General features: G+C 39.8%; 2 protein-coding genes and 1 long non-coding RNA gene across 4 annotated transcripts in view; 1 reads left to right on the top strand and 2 right to left on the bottom strand.

Moving 5' to 3' along the window:
• LOC105282020 overlaps positions 1-16326 on the bottom strand; it is a 51678-nt gene extending 35352 nt beyond the window's left edge. Inside the window, exons 1-2 of the mRNA XM_026970957.1 lie at positions 16167-16326; positions 5327-6365 (exon numbers count right to left, since the gene is read on the bottom strand). Coding sequence (XP_026826758.1) covers positions 5327-6348 — 1022 coding nt within the window. The 5' untranslated portion in view covers positions 6349-6365; positions 16167-16326. The remainder of the gene's footprint in view (positions 1-5326; positions 6366-16166) is intronic.
• Positions 16327-16353: 27 nt separating this feature from the next.
• Positions 16354-18783, top strand: LOC105282022. The gene is made up of 2 exons (XR_002193491.2): positions 16354-17401; positions 17848-18783. It is a non-coding gene; the product is annotated as an uncharacterized LOC105282022 (long non-coding RNA).
• On the bottom strand, positions 17469-22124 carry LOC105282021 (acetyl-CoA acetyltransferase, mitochondrial). 2 transcript variants are annotated; one of them, XM_011343672.3, is made up of 9 exons: positions 21791-22124; positions 21337-21483; positions 21111-21225; positions 20831-21024; positions 20427-20717; positions 20155-20343; positions 19904-20061; positions 19489-19605; positions 17469-19040 (listed from the first exon to the last, which is right to left on the bottom strand). In XM_011343672.3, the coding sequence occupies exons 1-9, from the start codon at positions 21914-21916 to the stop codon at positions 18770-18772; spliced, it is 1608 nt and encodes a 535-aa protein (XP_011341974.1). In that variant the 5' UTR covers positions 21917-22124; the 3' UTR covers positions 17469-18769. The 2 variants fall into 2 exon arrangements, with proteins under 2 accessions (XP_011341974.1, XP_019888100.1); XM_020032541.2 differs by lacking the exon at positions 17469-19040 and having other exon boundaries at positions 19129-19605; positions 21791-22103.
• Between the last annotated feature and the right edge of the window lie 401 nt (positions 22125-22525).

Below are 22525 nucleotides of genomic sequence, written 5' to 3'. Positions count from 1 at the left end.
TTCGCCGGAGTTTACGCGGGTCTCGCTCCGACGAACGCGAAACGTCGACCGGAGTGGCCGGTGAAATCCCTTTTTGTGTGGATATCATGAAAGGATGAATAATGCAACGATATAAATCGTTACTCCTTGGTAGATAAAAATAGAGTAATCGCGCTAATTACAACATTTGTATGACTGTCAGCAACGTTAGTAGATCATTAATTAATTGCAGGTATAAAAATATGCATATCATTGTTAATAATGCGTAATGACAGCAGAGCAACAAAAACGTAAACTCGCGTAACTTTTTTTCCATTATACTTTCAGAATGATAGCAGTTATAATTGACGTGCTAGTGAACATCGCTCTCTCTTTTAATAACATCAAAAATTTATCCATGAAATTCTCTCCATATTTAATACACATGAAAGAATCATGCACGCGCCGTCTAATATCCGTTGCAAATTCGACTAGCTTCTCTCTTTAAAGCAACAGGTTTCCCGCCCCCTTTCACCGTACTTGAAAAATTTTCGCAGCGAGCTGTCGGGGGCTCGAGCGGGTCGACGACCTCGACCTGTTACACTCTCCCAGTTTACGCGTCTATACGCATCTGCAAATGAGAGATGAAACGCCGCGATAACGACGCGACAGTTAAACGCGTGGCTGACCTCGCGCGGGCACATCCGCGTGGGGAGATCATTTGGAGGAGAAATCATCTCCATGGTGGAAGGCGATCGCCGAACGGGAACTCTTTGTTCTCCGCGGGTGTAGCTGCACGTGCCACTTCGAGGGAGTCCAAGCCTGGCCCGGCGGGGGTGAAGGGGTGAAGGGAACACCGGTCCGATGCGGGCTCCACGGTTTGCGCGCACGACCCCCATGTACCGTGACTTCCGGTCGCCCGGCAAGAGAGCGCCCGATAAAAGAGCCACGCCGACGGAACGCGGATGGAACAGACGCCCGGATGGGTGTTGGAAAACGTTTCCACGCGATCCTCGTGGGTGCCGCGCGCCCCACATCCGTCCCGAGCGACCACCGAGACGGCGAGAAATAATGGGACACGCAGCTGCGCGCGGTGCGTGCACGAGAGCACGAGCGCGTACTTTGTCGTGTCGTGTGTCACGTTCGTCTCCCGGGACGTGCTGCTTTCTTCGGCGAACTGGCTGAACGTGATTACGAATCGCAGGGGGATAATCGCAGGGATGTGGGTGGAGGAGCACCGTAATTCTCCTCGCGCCGCGGAAACAGCGTCAAGGGGTCGTTTGCAGATGCGGTTCGCGAGGGAGGAAACTGGGTTCAGCGAGCGAGCGCGGGGATCACGCCTAGATAATTCGAAATTCTTGAGTAAGAGGTAAATTGTGAGAAAGAAAATTGTTGCATGTTATACGTGTTACGTATGCGTGACATTGTGAGTTTCAATGATCATTTGTTGCAACGGAATCATTGTTTCAGGGATCTCATTTGAGAGATTCTATATGCTCTTGACAAAATTATATATTATATAAACTAAAGATTATATAAACTAAATTATTGCTTCAGAAGAAAGATAAGTATTCCAGGAATGGATTTGCGCTGTGCGTTGTTTTCTTACTGCAGACACAAAGCTTGCTTGACAAGTTGGTTCCGAGTGACTCGGAGAAGAACGACGGGCGCGTTGACTTCGTTGCTCTCGTATTAAGATAATCGTGATTATCTCTAGGTTATACATTTCCCGTTTTTAAAAACTGTCTCGCAGCATGGTGGACAGCGAGGCATTGCGAAATTTCGTCACGAGCAACGCGCATAATTGCGACCTTTTCGGAATGTGCATGAGTTTTAGCTCTGCATTTTTTGAGTTTTGTATTTCTCTCAATTGTGCTGGCTTTTACTATGTTCGTGCCACTTTATGCAAACTACAGGTCGATAACTTAAGACGTTTTTCAGAAAAAAATGAAAAAAAAAAACAGATTTTTACTGGCCTCGTACTTAGCACGTGGCACAACCCAGCACAATTGAGGAAAATATAAAATTCCAAGAGTGCGCGGCTAACTCCGTACACATCTTTCCGGACGTGTAATGCGACCGACATGGAGCGACTCTCACCCTATTGTGCTGCGAGTCGCGCGCGTGGGAAGTGTTTCGCCAATGTAATAACTGAAATTCGCGTGCTATTCGGGGAAGAGAAAGAGGAGGGACTGTTTGAACGCCCGATGACCCGATTACTTTTGCAGCGGTCGCGTATCAGCCCCGAGACTGACTTTCTAAGTGCGGTCATGCCCTTTCTCATGTGCCAGTGTATAAATGACTCTCGTTATATTTTATTATAATATAATAAATTAAATTAATATAATGAATTAAGAGGTACCATTTCATATTTGCGCGACGACGTACCGCGATTATTTATTAAGTATTTCCTTCGCATGTGAAACATCAGCAGCACTTCGCTATTGTTGTTAAGATTACATCATGCGTGCTAAACCTATATCAATGGAACATTCCTGGAATCTGACGAGTAAATGCAAGAAATCACACCATGTTACAAAATGGCAATTAGTAAACTATTCAATCTCCGTTTGTTATCTCGTCTGAATGCATACAGTTGTTGCATACAAATGTTTTCCCTTTTCCAATATATAATATATAAACTAATAAACGTATTAATAATTAATTAGTAATCCTTAAATATTAATAAAACTTTATGCTTTATTAGTATTATGTGTGTTATTATGAATTTTATATATAATATCCTTTATTTTAGAAAGAGAGCGAATAAATCATGGAAAAATTGCACAGGTATGCATCTTTAATAATAATATATTGTAAAATCTATATATATTTATCGATATACAGGGTGAGGCACCTAAAACAGGCCACCTGAATATCTCGGCTGTTGTTGGTGATAGAAAACAATGTATCCGACCAAACTTGCATGGTTTCGAGGGACACATACTTTGTTCTAAATAGTTTTTTATTAGATGGATGCGTAGAGGTTATATGAAGGTCAACTTCGTTTTTTTAAATGGTATGATATGTTTTTTTACGTACCATCTAGTAGAGCGTTTGAAGATGCGCACATTGATCTATGGGTCAAAATCATTCAAGGTCACTGAAGGCCAACTGCAAGGGAAAATAATTTACTTTATATTGCCTAGAGTTCTCTGTTATTGAAAATACCGTAAATTCAGAAATGAAAAAGTTCTAGCCGTTAGAAATTTTTTCTTTTCCGAGAAGTTCTAAGTTGATGATATCATTATTTTTTTATATTGCCTAGAGTTCTCTGCTATTGAAAATACCGTAAATTCAGAAATGAAAAAGTTCTAGCCGTTAGAAATTTTTCTTTTCCGAGAAGTTCTGAGTAGTTGATATCTATATTTTTTATATTGCCTAGAGTTCTCTGCTATTGAAAATACCGTAAAATCAGAAATAAAAAAGTTCTAGCACTTAGAAATTTTAGCCTTTAGTGACCTTGAATGATTTTGACCCGTAGATCAATGTGCGCATCTTCAAACGCTCTACTAGATGGTACGTAAAAAAACATATCATACCATTTAAAAAAACGAAGTTGACCTTCATATGACCTCTACGCGTCCACCTAATAAAAAACTATTTAGAACAAATTATGTGTCCCTCGAAATCATGCAAGTTTGGTCTGACACATTTTTTTCTATCACCAATAACAGCCGAGATATTCAGGTGACCTGTTTTAGGTGCCTTACCCTGTATATTTATCTATATATATTTCTGAAAAAAATATGAAACAAGAAAAAATACAAGTATTTTATACATATGTTATTAATTGTCATAACACACGTTGTGGTAACACGCTGCACAAAGAATTTTCCGCTTTCTCGTGTCATACGTAATGTCCTATCTTTTCGAAGCGTTCCGTGCGCGCGATACGGTGCGGGACTTAATTCTCATCGCATGCTGCGTGCTTACGTGAATGCGCGATTCATGAATGTGTCTAACCGTTACACGAATCATCATGAAAATTTATACTGTGCATCGTTGTTTACCTTTATAATTCGGCTTTTACCATTTTTTGTTGGGTGAGAGTGCATAGATTCAGATCGATCTGAACGATGTTTACTATCGTTCTAATCCCACAGCCATTAGAAAGTTTTATCTCGAGAGCGAAGAGAAGAGAGAGAGAGCATAAACTTTTTAAATCTAAAACAACCTTAACTCGAAATTTTTCTTGAATTGAAGAAAACGTTATATGCGTATAACTGTATTTATGAATCAAAGATTATTACAGGATCATTGTAATCTGTATTATTAAAATCTCATGTTATTTCATGTCATGTAATTGTATATCCTAGCTCTTGTAATCTGTAATATATTATAATATTGATATCATAACATACTCTGATTTTACACAAACAAAACATATATCGAGCTTTTACTCGAAAATTATAACGCACAAATCGAACTCAGTAAAGCTCTCCAACAGATATTGAATAAAGAATGATGATTTTTGACGAGTGGTTCGAGTTCATTTCGAAGTAGTAGCCACTTGAGAGACTGGCTCGCTGAAAGCGACTTTCGATACTAAAACTCCCGAGTTTATGCACTTATGCTAATAAGGATGGCAGGTAAGAGTGGTAATGTATTGCGGTTGTCAAAGGAGATCTACATTTTTATTATCAGCATCTCATTTCGATCAACGACAAGAATTGATATTGCATGTCATTTCTCGTTCTCGTTGCTAAGGCGTACATTCATTGAACGTGTCCGAATCGAAACAGTTTGCATGCTCGTTAGGTCGGGTTTATGTAAATACTTCCGGCATAAAAGTACCGCTTTCCTGCCATCGTATTCAAATCTCTTTCTCTCTCTCTTTCTTTCTCCATCTATATAAATTCTTATCTCCAAATTGAACTAACAATATGAGTTTATTTGCTGTAAAAGCTGCCACAAGATTTTAGTCATATATGAGAAAAAGAAATTCTTATATGGAAATATCGCATTCTTCAAGAAAATCAGCGAGTCGAATAAAATTCATTACTTTGTAAATAACAAAAATGAATAAGAGAAACCAAGTGAGAATATTCTCATTCTAAATTCTAAAGTTATTTACCCGTAAAATTAATATCTTCATTTTTCATCAACTGCTTAAAATATTGTATATTCTGAATTAAGGGTAATTTTCTAATTGTTCTCTAGTAAATACTAGGCTATATAAAATATTACTTTAGTAAAATATAAAAGCTTTAAGACTTGATTATCGAACTTTGGAAATATTTTATTTGATAGAACACCATCGTAATTCTCATCAAGATGTAATTTCTCTTCTATTTAAGTTCAAATATGATGAAAAGATCTCTTTGTACGAGAAGAACCATGAAAATATTGATACAAGTAATCATACCTCGTGAGAAAGCTGGATATCCCACGATCAGCATCGGAGGTCGACGGCGCACAGTGATGTTCTTCGAGACTAGTGGATCTATCGATACCGGGAAGTTCGTCGGTAAGAGCCGAGTTTAGGCTTGCTCCTTCCGTCCATGATTTACGATGCGACTCCTGCAGGGAACGCCTCTTGCTTTCGCGTTCGAAGCCGATGTCCTCCCGGCCGCGTTTCTTGAGAGCAGCCATCGTGCGCGGCTTTGGGTCGACGGAAACGGATCTATGCTTGGTCGAAACATCCGCGGAAAGCTGCTGCGAATTCGGCGATGACTCAAAGCCCGGATTATCCAACTGGACATCGTACTGAACATTGTTCCGTGTGACCATGTTTTTCCTCTTGTCCTCGTCGCTCCTACCGATCGTGTCTTCATTCAAGGATGGCGTATTGAATGGATAATCGACCACATCTTCCTCCTCAATCAGGGGACGCATAGACGATATGGAACGATCATAATCGGCATTCTCGTTTCTAGCGTGATCGAAACTCGTCTCTGCTTCTAGGTCCTCCGCGTTGTCATCGTGCTCGGCAAGAAAATTGAAGGCGTTGTTAATCTCTTGTGCCTCATACGTTTCATCTTCGTGTTTCGCCATCAAGCATCGCCTGCTTTTGTCGACTGTCGCTGCATGATCCACTGTGTTTCGTTTGGTCTGGTCGTTAATGCCCGAGCGAGCCCTGTGTATCACCGGTTCGAGATTCCGAGTGATATCGCGGACGCGTTTAATCGTGTCTGACGAGACCACGTCAATTCTCTTACGGATAGGCATCACTTGATCATGACCCAAGGTCACCAGAATATCGCCTTTGTCCATGCTGTCCAACACTCGCTCCTGCCGTTTCGTGAGCGAGAGCTTCTGTTCCAGTTTCGGGGGACAGACATCAAGTAGATGCTCCTGCTCCTCGGATGTCGGATCGTCCACGGTGACACGTGAAACACACACATCGTTTCCGAGATCGATCAGATCACCGTCGTCATTGGTCGCCATTTTGCGATGATTCACACCTGCAAAAAAGCATTTTCATTAATTGAATGATCATAATAAAAATAAATTATATACATATACCGTTAAGGGACAGAAAAGTTCTTTCTTATTAATAGTTAAAAAATAATTGTCACAATAATTAAAAAATAATATTTTTAACTTTTTAAAATAAAGATCTAAATAATTAAAAAGTTATAATATTTAAATATCTAAAATAATATTCTCCATGTGTCTATACTTATTTAAAATTATTCTTTCTATTAGGAGTGTGATTTAGTTTTGAGGGTTTTGCAACAGATGGCTGTAGTGTCAGTTTGTTCCAATAGCTGTTTCCGATAACTGTTGTTTCTTACAGTGTTGACATTATCCATGACATTTAGTAGCATTATAGCAATAGATGCAATAACATTCGTGTTTATATCATCGTAAAAATGGAACTTCCGAAAGAGCATTTTCGACATGCGTTGCTTTTGTTTTTTAATCAAAAGAAAACTGCGGCTGAGGGTTATAGAATTCTTGTGGAAACTTATGGTGATTCTGCCCCATCAATTAAGACGTGTGAATACTGGTTTAGACGCTTTAAAAGTGGTGATACTGATGTGAAGGACAAAGAACGCTCAAGACAACCAAGAAAGCTTGAAAATGCAGATTTGCAAGGATTATTGGACGAAAATCCAACACAATCCACTTCAGAACTTGCCAGAGCATTAAATGTTGATCGTACAACAGTTACCAAACATTTACATGAAATGGGAAAAATTCAGAAAGAAGGGAAATGGGTTCCACATCAATTATCGGAAAGTGCCGTTGCGAACCGGTTGAACATTTGCATTTCGTTGATCGCCAGGCAAAAAAAGAAGAGTCTTTTGTCTCGGATTGTTACTGGGGATGAAAAGTGGATCTATTTTGATAATCCCAAACGCAGAAAATCATGGGTGGATCCAGGCCAACCATCAACATCCACTCCGAGACGCAATATTCACGGTTCAAAAGTAATGCTCTGTATTTGGTGGGATAGTGTACTATGAGCTGTTAAATCCGCATGAGACTGTCACGGCTGATCGTTATCGACACCAATTGTACAAGTTGAAGCAAGTATTGGACCAAAAACGACCACCAATTGCTAGTAAACGACGGAAAGTGATTCTTCTTCGTGACAACGCTCGACCTCACGTTGCGTTATCAGTGAAACAAACACTATTAGAGCTTGAATGGCAAGTCTTACCGCACCCCGCGTATTCTCCGGACATTGCTCCATGCGATTATTATTTGTTCCGGTCGATGCAACATGCTTTAGAGGATACACACTTTCATAATTTCGAAGAAGTGCGAAAATTCGTCGACGAATGGATCAACTCAAAAGAAGAGTCATTTTATCGTGGTGGAATCCATCTCTTGCCAGAAAGATGGGAAAAAGTTATAGAAAACGAAGGAAAATATTTTAATTAAGGTATTCATTCATTATCATATTTAAATACATGCGTTTTTGAGCAAAAAAAACCCTCAAAACTAAATCACACCCCTAATATTTCAAATGTATTAATTAAATACTACAATATTATTTAAATATAAAAATATTTAACATTGTAGATTCAATATACACAGAGAGAAATGCTTGTATAGGCGTCATTAAATCACATGAGATGTAAAGTGATCTCTTTTGGTTCAAAGCAAGTAATCGCACTGGCTTTAAAAGTTATCTAAACAGACCAAATTAGAAGAGCTACGTCTCGTAGATAAAGTGTGTCGGTGCAGTTTTTCATCACAACCTTATGAACCTGTCCTAGATTCGCTTGACCCGTCCAAGACGGTCTCTGGCCGTAGATCACACTCTCTAGACGCAGTGCGAGTCTCAACGATTCAACGCTACAACACCGTGTTCTACTTCGAGTTTACGAGTCTTTACCTTAGCTCGCCTACACTGTTTTCCTAACTTGTCCTTTTCTGATAAACTCACCGTTTCGAATATACCGAAGGAGCTCGCGGATCAAAACGCTCGCCATGCCAACGGAAATTAGGAACGCGTTATATACTCTCTCGCAATACGTAAACACCGTTTATAAACCCATTCGAATCAAGAACGACTGAAGCGTGATCCAAGGGAGAAAACGACGTGACGCTTCATCGTTGAGCTGCTCGTAATTGTCGGCGACGATTAACGCTAAGACGTTAAATGAATGATGTGCGACGCACCATTTAGCAATGAAGTAATGGCAATCGATTATCATTTTTTTATAACGTTAACGACGTAAATCGTAGTCCGACCTTCACGAATTCTGTCTTGCTACATATCCAATGTATCATCAGAAAATGTCGCGATGTCGATGTTATTAATGCAAATTCGTTCAGTTGTTCAATTTATTTTGTTTTTTTTATTTGTTTGTTTTCATGATGTTTCATGACTACGGTTAAATAATTTTGCATCCCATCTGCAATCAGAGGTACAAACTTTCCAGAATTTTAAAAACCCAATGATTCTTTTTTTCATTATTCATCACATCGTATATTATTCATCATAATATCTGATTTGAATAGTAATAAAACATTAAATTCACTTGCATTTAAATAAAAAAATTTTGTCGGGACAGAGTCGATTTGAAACTAATCTTAAGTTTACCTAAACAAACATGTTACAATTTTAATTTTATTAGATACGTAGAAAAGACACGTGTTTTGCTACTCTTGTCATAAATTCATAACACGATGAATTAACTTTGCTTAAATTATAATAATTCTAGATGAAATATTTGACTCTTCGTTTAACGAAGCAGTGACACTCGGGTCAACTCGACTTGCTCAAGCGCCGTACTGCTACTGCATTTTCGACAACTGCGTCAGTTAGCATAATAATGTCATAAATTACGACGGTAGACGAAGCAGTTTTAACTGCAGACTCCATTTGTTCGGCGCGGTCTGGTAAGCCTTTCTGGATACGTCGTTGAAGTGACCATAAATCATCATGCACACGTCACTGATTAACAATTCTGACACGGCGGTGCTAATCGGCGTCACTCATGAGTCCGAGCTCAAAAAGTACGTAAACAGAGGCGTGAATTCCATGAACGGACCGACGAACGTGCCGTCAGGACACGAAATTCACGAGCGACGATTCCGCAAGGCCGGTCATTTGTCCGCGCCAATTAATTAGCGCCGACGCGCGAGTACACGAGCGAGATGAATTCGCTTGATGTGCACACAAATTCAGTCGGCGCATTTCGCCGCTCGCGTTCTCACGACCCGCGGTCGCGGACAGAAAGCAAACAAATGATGTAATTGTATACAATTACTCGGCCGTCGGCTCTCTGTGTCATTCTGGTCACGTTAAACCGAATTAACGATGCTGCCGCCGCCTCGACGCGCGCTCTCTCTCTGTGTCATACAAGGTGCTTCGGAACAACGACCAGCTGTTTGGGGTAGTAAAGATAATTGGACTTGGACACTTTGAAGGAGGCTCAGACGCGATGATGCATCCCGAAATATCGTCCATTATGGACTCTACAGTCGGCTTCAACGCTTTGGCATAAAGATATACAGACCTTATCTTGCGATAAAACCTGGAGAATAAAAATATTCTTCGTTAAATCACACGATAATTTAATAAAAAGGAAACTGCGTAAACTCTTTCAGAAGATGGCGATTCACATTTGCCATAATGTATTAAAATAAAGATTACTTTTTTGTTTAAAGTGAAAAAAAGACATAGAGGCGTCAACTAACGTCCGTTGTTTGCAAATAAAGAAAAAACGGATCCACGCACGGCGTTTTCACTGGTGAATTATAGTTTCGCGTCTACGTGCGAAAGTTGGAAAGTCCGCAATCAGAGGAGCGTCCGACACTCGATTCTAACGCTCTAACGCTGAAAGTGGCGAATTGGCCACGCTCTGACTCTGTCTCCCGATTCCCGCTGAGGGAGAACGTCATGGTGTCGGCAGAAGTGACGCGGCTAGTGCGTTTTATTGCGCGCACGTATTGCGGGGAGCGAGTGCTTTCGCGGCGTTGCGTTAATTAACGCAACGCGACAATGCCGCGAGAAATCGACTCCGAAATCTCGCAGGTAACGCGCCACAACGAACAATAGCCGTCTAGCACTCTCCGCCGACCGTCTACACTCTTCGCATCTGATTCATCATCGCCGGCCGGCTGCTCATCGTCGCGGTGATCAATGAAGGGAGACAAGCAGACCGCGGATCACGCGGTTCGTTGAACCTTTAATTGCACCATGTGTGGGAGAGCCGACGAGAGCCAACGATCGCTCGCGTGCGCGCGAGCTGCACTTTTAATACTGAATGTACAGGGTGTGTCGCGGGTTCGGCATTTCCTCCCGCTTCGATTTCGATATTTCCCGAGCGAGGAAATATCATCGGTCGCTTCAGACCTGTCGACAGTTCGAAAGCTGTGAAATTGATTGAAAACTTCAATCGAGAATTTTTGTTTAATTGAAACGCGTGACTAGGCGATGCGACTAGTACGCGGCGTTCGTTGATTCACAAACTCGTCTAACGAGAGAACTTGTAACTTAAGGCGAGCCGTATTATTCGAAAGATTCAATGGCTCATTCCGCGTGATTCATTAGCCAAGGACTATTGTTGTAGCGCCGCGTGTATGGTACGGTTTAAGGAAAATAGATGACGGGGGAATCACCTTGTGCATTGTTTCGCCGCGGTGCATAGGGAGTCGCGCTCCCACGTCTCAGGAATGCACTTACGTCCGCGCCGGATCGCTTCCTAGTGCGCCTTTTTCCGCATCCCTGTGCACGTCGGACTCCTCATTACTATTGTTCGTGGCTATTTCAATTTTAGCGAAACACAGCTCTCCGGACGTAGCAGCGATTCAAGCGCAGTTTGGAGAAATACAAATTAGTGATCTGCACTCGTCGCAAAAGAATTGTTATGCAGCTAACATCAGCACAGTTGGACGTTGTCCAAGTTTTATTAAGAGTCGGAGGAAAATTTTTCTGTATTTATTTACTTATGTATTTAACCCTTCGTGGTCACACTTCTAGAAAATCACGTAATGGTCACATGGGGTCCAATAGACCCCACCAACTTTAAATGGTTGCCGTGTTTACACTATTCATTCAATTTGAATTACAAAATTACATAATAAATTTGAAAGCTTGTATAACAAGGAGAAATAGGCTTTTTATGCAAATTTTAATTGCAACATAACTAAAAAAATTCACGAATTTAGAAATCGTGAAAAACCGAGTTTTTCACTAAAAAAATTATAACTTTAAATTTTTATTATTTTGCGATACAAATTTAGGGTCATATTGTGAAGATGTAATACTTTAATTTAAAAAATAGTGTTATAATGCACGTTTCAAAAAAGGTATTTATTTTCAGACTTAAAATGGATCATTTTCGAGATAAATGAAATCTACAATTATGGAAAAATAAGTGTACCCAGATAGCAGAGAGAGTTCAAAAAGAATTCATTTGTCATGTCACCAATTCTGAGTTCATTTTCAGATGCAAAAAGAGTTCTTAGAATTCTTTTGAATTCTTTTTGCATCTGAAAATGAACTCAGAATTGGTGACATACAAGTGAATTCTTTTTGAACTCTCTCTGCTATCTGGGTATTTATATAACATAAAACATTATTATTATTACAAGTATTGTTAATAATTATTTGTATTTTCAATGTCATTCAACAACGAATTTTGAAACTCACGACTCCGTAAATCATATGCCATCTATAAGTGTAAATAAATGCTTATAACCTTTGTAGAAAAAAATTACTCGGTCTTTAAACTTGCACTTACGTTTTTCCACAGATAATATGTGCGAAAATCACAAAAACAAAATTTTCCAAATTTTTGATACCAAATTACAAGGTGGTCACACAGGAGGTCCGGAAGACCCCAGCACGCGGGAAATGTTATTTGAATAATTGCTATTTCTATACTAGTGCGCTGCGGGCGATACTTAGTATTAAAACGGAAAAAGAGTACTTGAAGCTGCCGGTAAATGGCAGTAAAAAGTTAATTTTCAATTTAGAACAGAAAGATATAAAGCCTTAAACTTTCGTTGGGGTCTTTTGGACCCCGAGTGATCACGAAGGGTTAAAGGTCAATTATTAAAATTAAAAAATTTTGAATATTATTATAAAATTCAAGTCAATGATCCGCGATCTATAATTAACCGAACGTAAAAATATCGACGTCAATGCGCAATGCGAACAACAATCAGCAAAGTGCGGTCCAAGGCAGTCACGTTTACCAATGGACAAAGCTTCAGAGTATTTCTTTGTTTCGCTCTGGAGATACTCTGGAGAGGCTGATGCGTCGTAATTATAGCGTGGTTACGACGCATCGTAACTGATTAGTGTGACACCGCGGTGACAAATACAACGGGCTTTGATAGTTTTTAAATAGCTGCGACAACGACAGCGATGGCCGTTTAACGGTTAAACGGTACTATGTTAGCGACTATTCAGGCCTGTTCTTCCTCTTCGTTGAATGACATCTCGCGATTGGATCGTCTTGAATGGCACGGCGAAAATAGCCACGATACACTACGCATCACGTTCTTTTCACGCGTGAAACTAGGATACTTGTTGTACCTACGTGAACTTGGCATCCCACTTTTAATAAAATAAGTTTTGAGTACACGAAATATTAGCATTTCGTTTATAGTTGCTTGCAATAAAAATAATTTCGTTTATAATTTAATAAAAAGAAAATTATAGCCTTTTGAAAAACTGGAAACAATTAACACTCGACTATAAGATTTATAAAAAAACTTTTGATTCGATATATATCGATTTAGAATCGTTTACAGTGCTTTCACTTTCGGTTGTAGTTAACAGTTTATGCTAACTGAAGTTGTTGCCTACTTTGCATATTTGATCTTTTCACCTGAGCAATTACAAACAAAATGATTGAAAAAACGACTGAAGAATGATTTGTTTGGCAGTTTTCTTCGTGCTGTTTTACAACAAATGTGCAAAAAACGATAAACTTCTTCTCATTAGAAATGCTAGAGAGTCATTCTTTAAATACTGGATTAAAGTAAGAAGTATACCGAGAAGCACTTTAAAATTAAATGAAGAATAACTTCCTGTTATCACTGTTTTATCACTTTTATCACGTTCACAATTTTATTTGTCAAGATATTCACCGCACGTAAAGGTGAAAATATATTTATATCTTTATGTCTTTATTATCTTGATTTTAACATGTAAACCCAACTTTCCTCCAACAATCCAGATAGTATTTCCCAAAAAACGTTTCAAAATATCACGCACTGCTCAAGGTAGCGTCGAGATATTATCTGCGTTGGAATGTTTACCTGACTTTTGACGAACTTTTGACTTGACTTTTGACAGATTCAGAGATTATTCTTTTTAAAAGAGCTACAATGAAAAAAGGGAGAGATACAACCACTCATAAACCGATTAAGATAACGGTTCCAATGTGGTTGAATAGAACTTTTGTATGCTACAAGCGTACAACCACTGCGTCGGGGCAAACATTTAGTTTCGGTACGTTGAGCAAATAGTGCACGCAGCCGGATCACGGTCGTAAGCATTAAACGCGCGCGACTGCAAAGTGATAAGCGAAGGATCACCTGCTAAACTTGTAGCTTTACTTACGCTACTGCGCGCAAGTAATTATCAGCAATCAAATTAGTGTAGTTTTTATTTTAAATTAGTAATTAGAAGCAGCGCGGAAAAATACACGATTAAAACTTAAATAATTGAGTTATAAATTAAAGTCCATTAAATAATTATTTCACTTTGTTTACTTATTTTATTTATTTATATTACATGTGTATTTATTGAGACATCAATATTTTTATATCTTAAATAACAATATTTACTTTATGTTTTATATTTTATTTTCTCAACTAATGTTGCTGAAGTAGTCTGAATTATTTCTTTTTTGAAGAAAATCCAAATCTGCTCTTTACGTAAATAAATTCGGAAAAAAATAGAAAGCAGCATGTTTAGCGCAATAGATACATATATCGATTAAGAGCAGATACCGCGGCAGAACCTGAGGTTAACGTTCATTTCGTGAGTACCATGTGTGGAAGGAAGATCGTAACGTGCAGATCGACGAGGACAGTTAATATCTAGTTTGGCAAAATAAATATCAATCGCCAGAGGGACCTTGCGAAGATGTCGTTCGGTGCTTGATCGCCGACTAAGGCCTCCGGCCTATATCATCGATGCACACTCGAAGGTTAACCACTTCTGAGCGTCGCCATTCGAGCGTGCACTTTTCAAAATCGCCCAGGAACGTGGTTCGAGCATTCATTTCTTTCGAACGCATGTAATTTGCCACTTTCCTCCCCCCCTGCTCTTCGAAATGATGCACATCACAACGATTCGTAGCTTCCGACTCGACTCGTGAAATCTCTTTAACGTGATATTTTCACTGCAATATTAACTGATATTTTCACAGCCAACAGCTTTGCGTGTCGCGTTTAAGGTTGAAAAAATATCTGATCTCTCTCTCGAGTGGAGTATAAACATCGCTGGCATTTCGAGAGCTCTTTCGCTCTCGCGACCGTTTGTCGTTGACTGTTTCGTTTCCCGTAAATGGCGCAAAATATAGTAAAAGTGAAAAAATATTGCACGCGAAACGCGTAATCCGAGAATTGACGTACCGTTCAATCCGGCTCGGTAATTTCCCAAGCGAGCGAGAAGTCCGAAAGATTCTGTTTCCTCTCGCTCGTTCGTTCGTTTGTCGAGAAGTTTATCGCAGACTCTCGAATCGTGTAATTCTCTCCGCGATAACCGATCCGATCGCAACTGCGAAAGTCTCACTCTCGCGTCATACGTACACGTGGGCCCACATTTCAAACGCGCTTGCAACGATAAAAGCGCTTCTAAAAGTGGCTAAAAAAGCCTTAAATACACCACACTTGATTGACTGAGAAGCCACACCCTCAGAAAGGATTTCTGATAACAAGACGGAAAATATTCTTGACTAATTTAATCGTATTACAAGTATAAAAAATATGAAAATAAAACAATTTTTTATTTAAATCAGTAATTTCTATTCTTCTCTCTCGAATTAAATAAGATTGTCTTACTGTCTCGAGACAAGAGTAACATATACAAATTTATGCTTATATATTCTTGTATGTAGAATAATTTGATATTAGCGCCACTTTATAGTAGGCTTTGTCGATGTCGACGCATCATTTTCTCACAGTCGCTCGTCGACTCGGCGCTTCTGCGTCCCTTATTCCGATAAAACGGCCAATATTTATGTGTTGCAATCGAAAATCGGGAAAGTGTTTCTGTTATTTACAATGCAAGAAATATTAAAAGATATGGAAATGTAAGTAAGTATATACAATATACTTACTTGAGAAATAAGATTCGAGATAAGACATTTCCATATCTTTTAATATTTCTTGTAGAGTATTGCACTTATTCATTGTAAATAACAGAAACACAGAAACACTTTCCCGATTGCAACACATAAATATTGGCCGTTTTGTGCAGATTCTACAAATTCTCTTACAAGAATAGAATAAGATGTCTTTTAGATCTCACAATATTCTGAAATCAAGAATATTTTGAACTTGCTACAAAATTTTATCTAAATCCTTCTGAGACAATTAATGAGATAGCACCAAGATTATTTGAATCTAGATTTTCAAATTTTCTATTCAAGATTAAAATATGCTTCTTTTCAATAATAAATATGATTGTCGCTATAGCGATCTTATTTTATGATAGATTAAAGAGTAATAGCATTAAGTCCAGAAATCTTTTCTGTGGGTGCACATTGAAAGCGCTTTTATCGTTGTAAACGTGTCTTGAACATGGACCATGCAGTATCATCTATTTTTATACATACCTTCGTGTCACTCTGGAACATCCACGAAAAGTGTCCCGCTCGGGGAGCGCAGGAAATCCGCGTAGCGACAGTGAAGGTGCCGAAGCGTCCGCGTATCCGACATTCGAGCGGAATCTCAGCGATGATCTCCACGCAGGTCGTTCGTCCACCGTTCTCGACTGACAAACAACGTGCGTGCGCGCGACGTACACCGATGCACTTCGTGTGTACAATTCGTTGATATATCACAGTCGTTCCACTCACGTAGGGCCTTGCTCGAGCACCATATAAAAAGCGCAACCACGCAACACACGTACAGCTCTCGCCTCGGCTGTATCCATAGCACCTTGTGCACGTACTCCCCCTTCGTACCGTGCTCTGTCCTCTCTTTCCCACTCTCTTTTTCCTTCTTTCTCTTTTTCTCCTTCGTTCTTGAACGCTGCCGCGGGAATGAACCACGACGCGATCGCGCCTCTTCTCCCCCGGATCGCTCTCGAGAACCCGCTCGTCGTCTTGTAGAGAGAAATTCTGTTCTCCAGTGTTCTCTCTTTCTCTCACTTTCTGCACGCGTCTCCCATTTTCCACGGGTCAGAATTCTTCGAAAGTGTCCGTGCCGGCCGAAGCACGGTCACGCGCGCGCACACGCCGTTGGGCGACCGTCTAAAAATATTACGACAACCGGAAATTTTCTACGTGATGCAGCCTGCCTTTCGTATCGCGCGACAGGATCCCGTCGTCGTGGTGTCGCAAAGTGCCACTCAACGGCCGCCGAGATTGGCGCGCCGCGACGTGAGTCGCGGCTAACTTCGCGCCACTCGCTCGAATTCCTCCTCACCGTCGGCCCAACGGACGCCGATTATGTGGGTTATGAGTACGTGGACCGCCTACGTGAATCATCTCGATCGATCGTCGCGGCGATCAATCACACAATCGATCGCGATGCAACGCGACGGGCTGCTCTCTTCGACCCCGTGGGAAAGCAACGCGCCTCGTCGCCAAACCCAGACGAGTCGCGCGTTCGACGTTCACCTCGTTCGACTGTTCGCTACGTTCACTTCGATAGCAAAACCAGGTCGGGTGGCATGACTCACTCAACTCACTCGGCGGTTCGCATCGAACGGACGCGACAAACTTTTCGCAACGCGGGTTTTGCACCTTTGCGATCCGCGGTGGGATTTCGAACGACTACAGATCAATATTGGAAATCGATAATGACTGGCAGAATCGTTCCACCGAGGATCCACGGCAACCTTCCGGTTGGTAGCTCCGAATAAAATGTTTCTTCTGCGGAGATTGAGGACGGCCTCTCTTTTTTTTTCTTTCTTCTCTGTGCGTGGCGTCGATAAATCGATCCGTGCACAAGTGCCGTGAAACACGGAGCACTCGCGATACACTCGCGAGACGCGCGCGAGAGATACTCGCCCCCTTCGCTGGCGGTTCGCCTCGGGAGAACGATCGCTTGTTTCTCTCTCTTTCTCTCTCTCTCCCTCTGCTCTACACTCTTTCTCCCTCGGTTTATCTTTTTCTCGCTCGCTCGCTTGTTTTTCTTCGTCCGTTAACACGTTTCTCCGTTCGCCGAGCTCTGCTTCCCCATCGCTCGCTCTTTCTTTGTTGTCACGCGTTCGCCCCCTCCCCTTTTGCAACGTAATCTTTTCTTCTTTTCCTTTCTTATCTCTGTCAATTGTTTCTCTTCTATTCGCAGCGTGCGCGTGCCGCGCAACCGTTCCGCGAAAGGCGAGTACTTCACGGTACTTGCGTAAGGCACGCACTGAGGAAGAACGACGAACCGCCCGACGAACGGACCGCGAGTTCGTGCATCCACCAATTCACCGCCACGTCCAACGCACCCACACGCATGCACGCACGCGCGCACGGTGGCGGGACAAGAAGACTGAAACGGGTTCGGTCTATTGTGGAGAAAGGGGTATCACCGCAAGCCCGAGAGAGAGACGCGATGGTCGGAAGGAGGAAGAAGACGAAGGGAGGGTGGAATCGAAGAAGGTAAGGTGAACGAGCCAAGACGAACGCGAGAATCACGATTGCCTTGGTCATGCTGTTGAATCGTGCATGACACTCATCGCGAGAATCGATTCGTTTTGAAAATATTCAATTAAATTAGACAAATATAGCGATGCTGTTAAACAATAGAAAGAGAAGACAAAAGGATCAGGAAGGATATATCATCGATATAGATTCGAAATATTCAATGCTCTCTCTGTTGCACAAAACTTCTATTTATTTTATTATTGCTGTTATTCTATATGAAGGTATACGCCAATCGTTATATTTTTACAATCGCGATTCGATGCGCAGATCATTCTCGCGTATACCGCGCTTTATTAAAATTTATATTTATCGATATTATATCTATTTAAGTAACTATGGGTTTTGCTTAACTTTTGTAACGAAGTGGAAATAATCACTGTGATAATGATCTAAAAGCTAGATCGGAAAATGGCTTAAAAAATGTTTTATTTGACTGTATAAGTTATCGACTGTACGATACAAAATATGAAATAATTTACAAAGTTTTCCTGGCTGGGCAAAAATTGCACAGTGCAAGAAAAACATATACATGGCTTTTAGTACATTTTACATGACATGTAACAAGATTAATAAATATCTTACTCTGAAGAGATTTTTTTGAGCCTTCTTCTTAACAGATCAGCGTCTAATCGGTGTTTACATAGATATTGACCTTCTAAAAATAGGACTGGTATGTCATATCTATATAATCCGAAATACCGTTCGTTTCCTTCCGCGGTGATGTCGATCTCTTCCAACTGATAACGACCAGCGAAACTTGTACGCAACTCGTTCTTTAGAACGTCGCAAAGCGGACATGGATTTTTCGTGTAAAGCGTTAATTTTGGTGGGGAAGATACTGGATGAGACCTAAAAATCACATAATGTGCTTCTTCCTTTGAGAAATTTCTTTGATATGATATGGTTCAATATAAAAACAATCGATAAAACCATTTAATTGCCAGTATAAAAGTATTTATTTCTATATACTAACACAAAGTATATGTTACAAGAAAGTATAGTTTTATTCTTATTACACTTTCGTACTGCACTTCGTAAGCTTCGTATGTACATATGTATATCAATAGAAAAATATAAAATATTTTCTACAATATAGAAATAACTATATTAGATCGCTCAATAAGCTATAACGCCTTTGTGTTATTGTTTCAATAATATACAATTTAAGATATAAGAATATCATAATTGTGCTCGGTTCTTTTAGACACACAATCTATATTATTAATTATGAAAATTCGATCGTCTCAGTTAACAGCTTGGGCAAATTAAAACCGCGACCGTTTAACTATAAACTTACAATTTCTCAATCAGGATCGATGACGCGCCGCCGCCTCCGTTGCAGATTGATGCAACGCCTTTCTCTCCAGCTTTAAGAGCGTGCACCAAGTGCACCACAATACGTGCTCCTGACATGCTGTAAAATTTTTATATTTATGTGTGTGTATATATATATATATATATATATATATATATTCCGCATAACATTTCAGTTCTGTCACCGATAAACTTTAATCGCTTTCCATTTATAAATTCCGTTATAGCCTTGATATTTTCGTATTAAAAATTTTGTTCCATAAAATCTGCCCTTAAAGATGCTATCGAAGATTTTAGGACACTCCGTACAAATTTAATAGCATGACAATAATACAATCAATTTAGTAATATAACAGAACTAAATTTGCAACAGCAATATACATATTCGGATAACTCACCCTATAGGATGTCCAAGCGCGACAGCTCCACCATGAACGTTCACCTTGGCAGGATCGATGTCGAGTAATTTCTGATTAGCCACAGCTACTACGCTGAATGCCTCATTGATTTCCCACAGAGCTATGTCGTTCTTGTTGACTCCAGCTTTTTGAAGTAACTACAGTTACAAAAACAGGAGATATAGATATTATATTATTTTTCTATTTTAGAACAATAGGAATAAACCATTTATGGGCAGACGATGGCTTACCGATGGCACGGCAAGAGCCGGAGCGATTGGAAAGTCTATGGGATCGGTTTCCGCATCCTGAAAGGCTACAACTCTAGCTAGGGGCTTGAGATTCAGTCCTTGAGCGACCTCGCTAGTTGTCAAAATCAGAGCGGCAGCGCCGTCATTCAGAGTAGACGCGTTTCCAGCCGTTACTGTACCATTTTCCTTCTGCACATGTAAAAAAGAATATTTGTAAAAAAACATACATCGTCAACAGATAATTTTCAGATGAGCTAGTAATCACGTTTTACCTGGAACACCGTGTTCAACTTGGTAAACTTCTCGAAATTGACTTTTTTATATTCCTCATCCGCGCTGAAAATCACATCCGGTTTACCCTTCTTTTGAGGCACGTTAACGGGCACGAGTTCATCTTTAAACGCATTATTTTCGTAAGCCGCTGCGCTACGTTTGTAACTGCTGATAGCATAATCGTCCTGCTGCTGACGACTGATGTTCAGCTTTTTAGCTGTGTTCTCGGCGCAGTTACCCATGTGACACTTATTGTAGACATCGGTCAAGCCATCGAAAACAATACCGTCCTGTTAAATCAGATTAGAATCAGCAATTGTTTCTACATCATAGATGCATAAGCGGATAAACATGATAAATATTTTATCTGAGATAGAGCAACGTAAAAAGAATATTATTCAACCTCGAGTTTCACCGCACCGTACGGTGTTGTACCACGTGCTAAGTAATATGGCACGTTGGACATGGATTCCATACCACCCGCCAAGATAATTTCCTGATGGCCGCACTGCAGAGATTGAGCAGCCAACATGACACTTTTCATGCCACTTGCGCAGACCTTGTTTACTGTCGTGCATATCGTTGACTTAGGGAGACCTAGTGACAAATATATTTCTATGGTTAGTTATACAGTGAATCAGAATATCGCGTCACTCTTTGAAAGAAGAATAGCCTTTCAGGACCTGCAAATATTACAGCCTGCCTTGCTGGTGCTTGACCCAGGAAACCTTGACAGACGTTGCCTATGTATGCTTCTTTAACTTGTTCTTTGGCAATGCGTGCTCTTTCAATAGCTGCCTAAAGCAACAGCGTAGACATATATTATATGCATAAGCATTATTTTTCATATAATCTTTATAACATAATTAATTACAAATATTAATTGAAGCTCTTGTGTCAAATCCTTACTTGCACAGCTACTGCGCCAAGTTTGGTGGCTGACATACTTGACAAGGAGCCAAGGAACGAGCCCATTGGAGTACGCACAGCACTCACTATCACGACATCGTTTAATTTGACTTTAGAACTGTACAAACGTCTGCTTACGAAATTCATCTGAAAAAATTATTCTTTTCAAATACTTTTTCTGCAATCTAGTAACTAAAATATAAAACACATGGTGTTATAAATAATAAGTTTTGAAATAAAGATTTCCTGAACAGGCTAAATGTACTGGAAAAGTATAACATATTCGTGATCTATGAATAACAAGTTTATTTCAGTCAAGCTCATTATCATTATCACACAAACAGGTTACGTATGCAAAGCAAACACAATACTTTATGCCCATATGTTCTATATCTTTATATATATATATATTTAAAAAGTATGTGATTGTGTGTTTAATTAGTTGAGAACTCACTTTAGTTAATTTTGTTACAGCTGCCATTATAAATGATATTTTTTCTATTGAAAAAGAGACTACACTACTTTGCACACCCACTGCACCAGATACTGACGTGAAATGGTGCAGAATGGTGCGGAACATGCAACCTTTGCCCCGGGCAAGGTCCACCAAGTTAAAATTTTCAAAATCTTTTTACACTATTTATAAAATCGTATTAAATACAATTAAGTGTATAGAATATAAATATTATAAATATTCGTATTGTATCTTGTTCAGCTGCAACATTAAAAATACTAATAGTGAAAATCATGTGTTTCGAAATTTATATAAATCGTGCTTTTATAAATTTCTCGTCGCCATTCAATGTCAATTTTCATATATGTAGAAAATATAAGATGCTTATAGGTATATTATCGTGCGCGCTTCTTCATGTAGCTACAGTCACGAAGCATAAATATATAGACGCGATGCGCATGGTTCGAATACAGCCAAGATTCAGCTAACTTCATTCGGTATGTACCGGCTTAATCGTTGATGAAAAGCCCAAAATACTATTTCTGTTGATCAATTTAATAAATAAAAAATCTGTTTCACGAGCTGCGCTAGTTATTTTTCAACTATATTTTTAATTTTTCACTCACGCTAAACTATCAAACACAGATTCGAATCATAAATGTGTATCACAAGTGAAGCATGATACATACACGTTTAAAAACACTTGCGATATAATAACGCGATATAATAAATAAA

Source organism: Ooceraea biroi, chromosome 7, assembly GCF_003672135.1.
Source record: "Ooceraea biroi isolate clonal line C1 chromosome 7, Obir_v5.4, whole genome shotgun sequence".
In the NCBI taxonomy this organism is placed as follows: domain Eukaryota; kingdom Metazoa; phylum Arthropoda; class Insecta; order Hymenoptera; family Formicidae; genus Ooceraea; species Ooceraea biroi.
The sequence above is the reverse complement of the archived record's forward strand: the minus strand, read 5'-3'. Positions and strand labels throughout refer to the sequence as shown.

Excerpts from the sequence above, each read along its gene's own strand:
- LOC105282021 (XM_011343672.3), bottom strand. The coding sequence starts at position 21,916 with ATGTTCCGCACCATTCTGCACCATTTCACGTCAGTATCTGGTGCAGTG. Across the intron at positions 20,344-20,426 it reads AGTTGAACACGGTGTTCCAG|AAGGAAAATGGTACAGTAAC; the intron begins GTAAAACGTGAT and ends TTACATGTGCAG. Across the intron at positions 19,606-19,903 it reads GCGCTTGGACATCCTATAGG|CATGTCAGGAGCACGTATTG; the intron begins GTGAGTTATCCG and ends AAAATTTTACAG.